Source organism: Mangifera indica, unplaced genomic scaffold (genome assembly GCF_011075055.1).
Source record: "Mangifera indica cultivar Alphonso unplaced genomic scaffold, CATAS_Mindica_2.1 Un_0063, whole genome shotgun sequence".
NCBI classification, from domain to species: domain Eukaryota; kingdom Viridiplantae; phylum Streptophyta; class Magnoliopsida; order Sapindales; family Anacardiaceae; genus Mangifera; species Mangifera indica.
This window is the reverse complement of record NW_025401155.1, coordinates 135236-142883: the sequence shown is the minus strand read 5'-3', so window position 1 is coordinate 142883 and position 7648 is coordinate 135236. Positions and strand designations below refer to the sequence as shown.

Here is a 7648-nt window from a genome sequence, read left to right as displayed (position 1 = left end):
GGATAAAATTAGTTGATACCTCAATGAATCCTCAATATGCATTGACTAATGCCTATATCAATGACTAGATAGTATTAGATTTAACAATAACTCAATTTTATTATGACCACAAATTTCATTGGCCGTTAATGTCCATTGGTAGCTCTCATACCAAGGAGTGATAAATCTTTTATTGATTCATAAAGCCTTTGTGCATCTCTCAATATGACCAATCACCGCTGTTTGAGTAATACTTTCTCAAGGATTATATGGGGTTGATGTCAAATCATATTAATCCTCGTATCAAACAATCTAGTGATCTTAAGTCAAATGATCACATGCATTATCATTTGTTAGATGATGTGTTCCATGGACACTAAGTTAACCATCCATAAGAAATTCTCTTAATGGGTCAGTTCAATGGATTCGTATACTTAACATGATCTTATGTGTTACACTAGGTTATTAACAAATACTCTTAACACTTGAAATTTGTCATTGTCTTTCTATGAGATCATTCAATACTATGATAATCCTAGCCATATTATTTTCGGCCTTAAGCATGATAATATCAAGACTGTGGACATTTCTAGAATGGGTATTATATGTGATCATTGGGTTTCCACAATTAGTTTACATGCATTGATCTCCCTTGTTACCGTTTTACCATTCTAAGGCATTTATCTAATTTTATTTACAAAATCATACAACGCAATGAAGAAAGTGTCATTATATTAATATAAATTGGATTACATAGATGTGACGATTGACTTTAAACACCGACTCTAACAAGTCCTTCACTAAATTATTGATTTTCCTCATAATCAAAATAATAAAAAAAAAGAATAAATTCATCTGAATAATGATCTATTTTGAAATGAATTTGAGGAAAGAAATATAATTTATGAAATGTTAAAATAAAATAAAAAGAAATTTATTTGAGAAATTGGGCGAAAGATTAGGTGAGTTTGGCTTGAGAGTTAAGAGAATGAGAGTGTTGAGAGGTTATGCGAAAAATTGAAAAAATTTAAGATGGTATTTATGGAAAAATTTAAAAATAAATAAATTAAAAAATCGTTGCACAACAGCTTGAAAAACAAAATTATATAATTTTTACTTTTTAAAATATTGGATCGTATTAGGTCGGTGTGTGAACCTTTCCAACAAACTGCAACATGATGCATCTTAAAGGCAAGTTTTGACATGACTCACAATTTTGCAAAACATGTCACCTTGGGGTGGATTTGTTAGCTCGGGCCATGTTGGGCCACTACCCTTTGCCGCCTAGGGGAGATAGTTGACATTAGGCCAAATTTTTTGATCCCACACCAAATGGGCTTTCTCTTGGCATATTCACTCGCATGTTGTGATCAAAAAACCTCAAACAGTTACAGCTTACAATAAGCCCTAGTAGGTAAGCTAGACCATGATTTATGTCTGAGTCCTTCTAAAACACCAGCACGCACAATGCCATCACTCTTTTTTGAAAAATGAAACTACTTTTATTTGACGCTGCTCTTTGTTTCTTCTCCAAAATGGTTTTCTCTTTGCGCAATCTCTTCTTCATCAGTTGTAGAATCCCTCACAGAGTATGCCCTTCTCTCGCCTTAAACCCTACTCATTTCTCTGCTGATTCTTTTATTTCTCGCCCTTTAATTTGGTTCACCAGTTTTCTCTGTATTATCAGATACCCTTTTGTCACTAATACAAGTCCCAACAATTGTTTTCTAGATGTTAATAGAGATTCCATGCGTAATATCATTCAACAAGACCAATGGGATGCTCCAATAATCATTCATTTGTTCGATTCAGCATTAGCGCCCATATGGGTTTCCAAGGTTTTGGTTGAGTTAAAGCAAGATGCCATTTTAGCATTCAAATTCTTTAAGTGGGCGAAAACCCAAACTGGGTTTCACCACACCACGGAGTCCTATTGCATATTGGTTCACATTTTGTTTTATGCTCGGATGTACTTTGAAGCTAATAATGCTCTTAAGGAATTGATTTTGTTGAACCAGGCATCGCCAGGTTTTGACCTTTTTGATGTTATGTGGTCAAAAAGAAACGTTTGTGGTTTGGGATTTGGTGTTTTTGATGCTTTGTTTAGTAGTTTGGTTGACATGGGAATGCTTGAGGAAGCTAAGAAGTGCTTTTCAAAAATGAAGAGGTTTAGGGTTTTGCCAAAAACACGGTCTTGTAATGCACTGTTGCATAGGCTTTCAAGGTCAGGCAAGGGGTACTTGTCAGTGGAGTTTTTTAATGAGATGATTGGGATAGGGATTGATCCATCTGTGTTTACGTATAATATAGTGATAGATTGTGTTTGCAAGGAAGGTGATTTGGAAACTGCTAGAGGCTTGTTTGAGCAAATGAAACAGAGGGGGCCAAACCCTGATATTGTAACATATAACTCTCTTATTGATGGTTATGGAAAGGTTGGGTTGCTGGATGAGGCCATATGTATATTTGAAGAAATGAAGGATGTAGGTTTTCAGCCTGACGTAATAACATACAATGCTTTAATAAACTTATTTTGTAAATTTGAGAGAATGCCTCAGGCTTTTTTGTTTTTCCGTGAGATGAGAAACAATGAGTTAAAACCAAATGTTGTAACGTATAGCACACTGATTGATGCTTTGTGCCAGGAGGGGATGATGCAACAGGCAATTAAATTTTTTGTCGACATGACACGTTTAGGTCTTTTACCTAACGAATTCACATATACTTCTTTGATTGACGCAAACTGTAAACTAGGTGATCTAAATGAAGCCTTGAAGCTGGCTAATGAGATGTTACTAGCTGGCATTGAGTTGAACCTTGTTACTTATACAAGCATATTGGATGGTCTTTGTGAAGGAGGGAGGATGAAGGAAGCAGAAGAAGTATTTAGAGCAATGCTTAAAGCTGGAGTAACTCCTAACCAGAAAGTTTATACTGCCCTTATTCATGGTTACATTAAGGTTCAGAAGTTGGAGACTGCCATGGATCTATTCAAAGAAATGAAGGAAAAAAACATCAAAGCAGATTTGTTGCTTTATGGAACCATCATTTGGGGTCTGTGCAGCCTAGGTAAGCTTGATGAATCTAAGCTTATAATGAATGAAATGAAGGAGTATGGTTTGAGTGCAAATCCTGTTATATACACGACACTTATTGACTCTCATTTTAAGGCTGGAAAAACCTCAGAGGCCCTTGGGTTGCTGCATGATATGTGGGACTCTGGTATTGAAGTTACTGTTGTTACATTTTGTGTATTACTTGACGGTTTGTGCAAAGGGGGTTTGGTCCAAGAAGCAATTGATTATTTCAGTCGGATGCCAGAGTTCAATTTGCAGCCAAATGTTGTGGTATATACTGCCCTGATTGATGGTCTTTGTAAAAATAATTGCATCGAAGCAGCAAAAAAGATGTTTGATGAATTACTTGGAAAAGATATGATTCCTGATAAAATTGCTTACACTGCTCTGATAGATGGAAATTTGAAACATGGAAATTTTCAGGAAGCCTTTACTTTGCATAGCAGAATGATTGAAATGGGTATGGAACTTGATCTGCATGCCTATACTTCCTTAGTTTGGGGATTTTCTCAATGTGGTCAGCTGCAGCAAGCAAGATTGTTTTTTGATGAGATGATTCGCAAGGGTATCCTTCCGGATGAGATACTCTGCATTTGTCTGCTAAAGAAGTATTATGAGTTAGGAAATAGTGATGAAGCTCATGAGTTGCAAAATGAAATGGTTAAAAAGGGTCTAGTAACTGCAATTTACCAATAATGTGATTTTTAATATTCAAGCTAGCAAAGTTAGAAAGGCTTGTTCATCAGTGACTTTTGAAGGCTTTTCAGAAATATGTTCAGGAAGCAGAAAGTGCTAAGTTATCCAGGGGGATAAGTTTCCAAGGAATACAAAGTTCTAGTTAAAACTTATTGCTGGATGACTGACTCAATGCAAGCGGTATTTTAGCTGCTGGTTTGTTAAAAAAGGATTCTTACTGGATATCAATGATGCATTTCAAAATTTCCTTTTTGTTTTCTGATGCAAACACTGTTACTTGGCAGCATTAAAGTATGGAGAATTCAAGTGATTCTTAGTGACTGTGAGCACATATATGGTATTTATTATGGTTTCCAGTTACAACTTCAAGTTTCCATTTTTATTATAACATGCCAGCTACGTGGTCATAATAAACCTAAAAAGAACTAACTGAAATAAAAAAAGAGAGGGGGGTGTTTTACTTAATTTTTTGCGGTGTCTTACATCTTTATTATTCTTGATGCAATACTTCTGGATGTATTTTGCAGAATTTTTATTGCAACTGAGTGATTCTCATGATGGAAGGTTAGTTTGACATCCATGCTCTAATTCACTGAGATCAACAAGTGAGTGGTTACACATTTCAATGTAGAAGTTATCGAGTTGAATAAGATGGTGCTTGGACAATTTTGATGAGCAAGGTGATTCTGCTGTACTAGCATCATAAATATAAGTCAATTTTGATGAAACTGTCTTTAGAGCAATCAAATTGATGAACAAAGACTACTTCAAATAGAGATTGAAAGATTCTGCTTTTTACTGTCATTTTTTAAAAGTTATTGAAGCTTCGTTTTTTTTTTATTTAAAATGTGAAAATAACAATGGAAGTTCTCACAGTTGTTTTCATATATTTAGAATTTTGTTAAATCGAAATAGTTGCTACTTTAGGAAAAAGAACTAAAAATAAGTTCTTCCTTTTTTTTCCTTTTTCTTTTTGAAAATTCTGGCATCATGTTTATTTATTTGTGTTATGGTAATCTCCTTATATGCACACAAACACACATGAATACATAGATACATGATACATATATACTTTTTAGTGCAGTGTAATGAATTCAACAATAAATATGTATTCGCCAAACTTATATGAGAACGTCTTGACTAGAGAATAACTATATATACATATATGTATGTAAATATATATGCAAATGTATCTATATATGTAAGTGTAAAAAGCAGCTCAACTGTCTGGGGTGAAAGAGCTAATCCCAGCTTCTCGTACTCCTCGTGGTACTCTACCCATCCCAGTGATTTCAAGTTGAGGAGTGAGCTTGAGTTTCTTGTCCTACTCAATAGTTTTAGCTGCTATCCCAGTACCAGTAGCTTGCTTCTGTTATATTGAGAGCAAGGTTTTCCTCATCTCACTTGAAGTGATACATTCTGTTTAATCCATTTATTAGTCTTCCATTTGTACAAGTCTTTCCATCCTTCTACTCTCTTGAAGAGTAGGGCAACTAAAAACTTCTATTAAAGGAGAGCTCTTCAAACTGTATATTATGTATGTGTGTTTTTGTTGGTTAAACAATTTACAGTACAGTTTGCTTGGGAGACCTTAGGATGAAAGCATTATCTCCTTCCTTCACTTACTGGTGTCTGCCACTTAATATTACTGCTCGCTTTGATCAAAGCTTCTTGAGTGATGCTTGATCAATTTATTTCACTACCCTGGTAACATTGTTTCTTACTTGATAGCCCTTTGTTACCACATCTGATATTGGAACCGTCACTTATATACAAGAAATAGACAAATAAATATTGGAAATTTCTTTCTTAGTGATGTTAACACAACTTTCTCACTTGTTGATAGGTTTTGGACTCCCGGAATGCCATATAACCCTTGCACGTTTGCTGGAGAAGTGGCATTGGAGACAGATCAAGTATACATAAATCCAGTTGGAATCCAAATGTGGCATATCCGCCTATCTCTGTTTAGATGAACCTCTGTATAGAGGTTGTCCAGTTTTACTCAGCTTGTCAGATTCTTAAATGGAGAAGAGTTGTCGGTCTAGTTTAAGGTAGCCCCGCGTGAAATGGGAGTCCATTAACATAGTGCACTACTAGTTTCTGCTAATCTTCATGCTTCAATTGAGTTAAAAGTGTAGGCATCAACCTGTAGAGCCAAGTTATATTTATTTACTCAAAATATTCTACAAGAATTTTGTTCATCAGTTCCTTGTTAATGTAGTTGATTGGTGATTATTGAAATGCATTACTATTTCCAGTGTCAGACGAATATAATATTTAATGATATCCTACCAAAGATGGCAAGTCATTTTCATTTTAGATCTTTTTCGTATAATTGGAGTTTTATTTTCTCTTGGTTTAAGTTGCATTTGTAATTTACGATGACAAGACGGTGGCCAGAATGTTATACTAATATATTGGCACAAATTAACGTGAGATAAAAGTAATTTAAGATTTAAATTATATAAATTTAATTTAAAATTATTTAATCATATAAAAATATATTCATCGAAATTAATTTTTATTATTAGGATATATTTTTATTGATGGTTTATATGAATAACTGAAAAAGAAGCAAAGGATAATATATGATTAGAAGTAATTGATATAAATATTTTAACTACTAGTATAATTTACACCTAATGATTTGAATTGTAAAGTGTAACCCGTACCAACCATTAATGATAAAAGGATATGGTTATTTATGCAAGAGAAAATTACATTTTCCCATCCAATTTTGGCGTAAAATCATTTTTTTACCATTTAATGCTATAAATCACACTTTTCTACCAAAAATAAAACCTTGTGAAAAACTAGCATTAGGAAGGTAAACAAATAATTTTATCATCCAAAAAATTGTAATAAAAAAAACCCTCTTACATATCTCACCATAATGTTTTAAACACGATAATTTAGTCTTTCCTTGTAGAAATTTGAAAATCCTAGTCTTAGAAGCTAGCCATTGCCTTGAAACATTATTTCTTCTCACCATTTACGCTTATCGCAAATGAAATAATATCTTCTAGCATTGAAGAAGTCATTTCTTCTCTTATTTTTTGCTTGTCAATGAAGAATTGAGAAGTGCAAGGTGCGACTAAAGCTAACAACAGTAAAGTAAACATTGGAAGGGGTCAGAAAGTGTAAGATCGATAAGATGAGATGTCAAAAATCAAATCTGGCACTGTATAAAGTTGGACAATGAAAGATCAATACGTGAAATAAGTTGTCGAAGGTTCGACTAATGTGGAATGAAATGGAAATGATGAGATCAACATAGGTTGAGATGGAAACAAGTAGAATGATGTGAGAATGAATCAGAGATCGTGACATCGATGTCAAGAGTGGTGTGGAAGTCTAATCAAATTTATGGGGGTGAAAAGAAGAAGAGGGTGTGAGTGAAAGGAAATGAAAAGAAGAGGGTGTTAATGGAAATATAATGATCTATAGGGATTTTTTTAGTTCTTGTTAATCTGAGATGATATTATAATTTTGAAAAATAAAATGATAATTTAACTTTTTGGTACAGTGTTCAGATTCTTTTTCATTAATAGTATTTGATTTTGGATAAACAAATTTAATTTACTTTTATGATATTTAAGGGAAAATTTGTTATTTTAAAAGACGAAATTGTATTATACTATTAATTATAAAGTTCTCTACATACACTGACATGACAAATAACTATAACTGAACAATGTTATTTGTATACATTTTTGGTATAAAATTTAAATACATAGATGATGTGTTATTATGTGATTGAGTATTATTTTATCATTAATTCAAAATAATTAAATCACATAATGACCCATTATTTTTGTACGAAAAATATGTATGGGGATAGTTTATTGTAACTAAGGGTGGATTCAAATCGAACTAGACCCATATATGTAATG

At 33.4% G+C, this 7648-nt stretch overlaps 1 protein-coding gene across 3 annotated transcripts; it reads left to right on the top strand.

Moving 5' to 3' along the window:
- The first annotated feature begins 1423 nt into the window (after nucleotides 1-1423).
- On the top strand, nucleotides 1424-6074 carry LOC123207152 (putative pentatricopeptide repeat-containing protein At2g02150). Of its 3 annotated transcripts, none has more exons than XM_044624431.1 (4): nucleotides 1424-3932; nucleotides 4037-4089; nucleotides 4280-4432; nucleotides 5599-6074. In XM_044624431.1, exon 1 carries the CDS (start codon nucleotides 1470-1472, stop codon nucleotides 3750-3752), a length of 2283 nt encoding a protein of 760 aa, XP_044480366.1. In that variant the 5' UTR covers nucleotides 1424-1469; the 3' UTR covers nucleotides 3753-3932; nucleotides 4037-4089; nucleotides 4280-4432; nucleotides 5599-6074. The 3 variants fall into 3 exon arrangements, with proteins under 3 accessions (XP_044480366.1, XP_044480365.1, XP_044480367.1); XM_044624432.1 differs by having other exon boundaries at nucleotides 1449-1568; nucleotides 1711-4089; XM_044624430.1 differs by having other exon boundaries at nucleotides 1424-4089.
- The last annotated feature ends 1574 nt before the right edge of the window (nucleotides 6075-7648 follow it).

Bases quoted from the DNA above. Each gene is read 5' to 3' on its own strand.
- LOC123207152 (XM_044624431.1), top strand. From the start codon at position 1,470: ATGAAACTACTTTTATTTGACGCTGCTCTTTGTTTCTTCTCCAAAATG.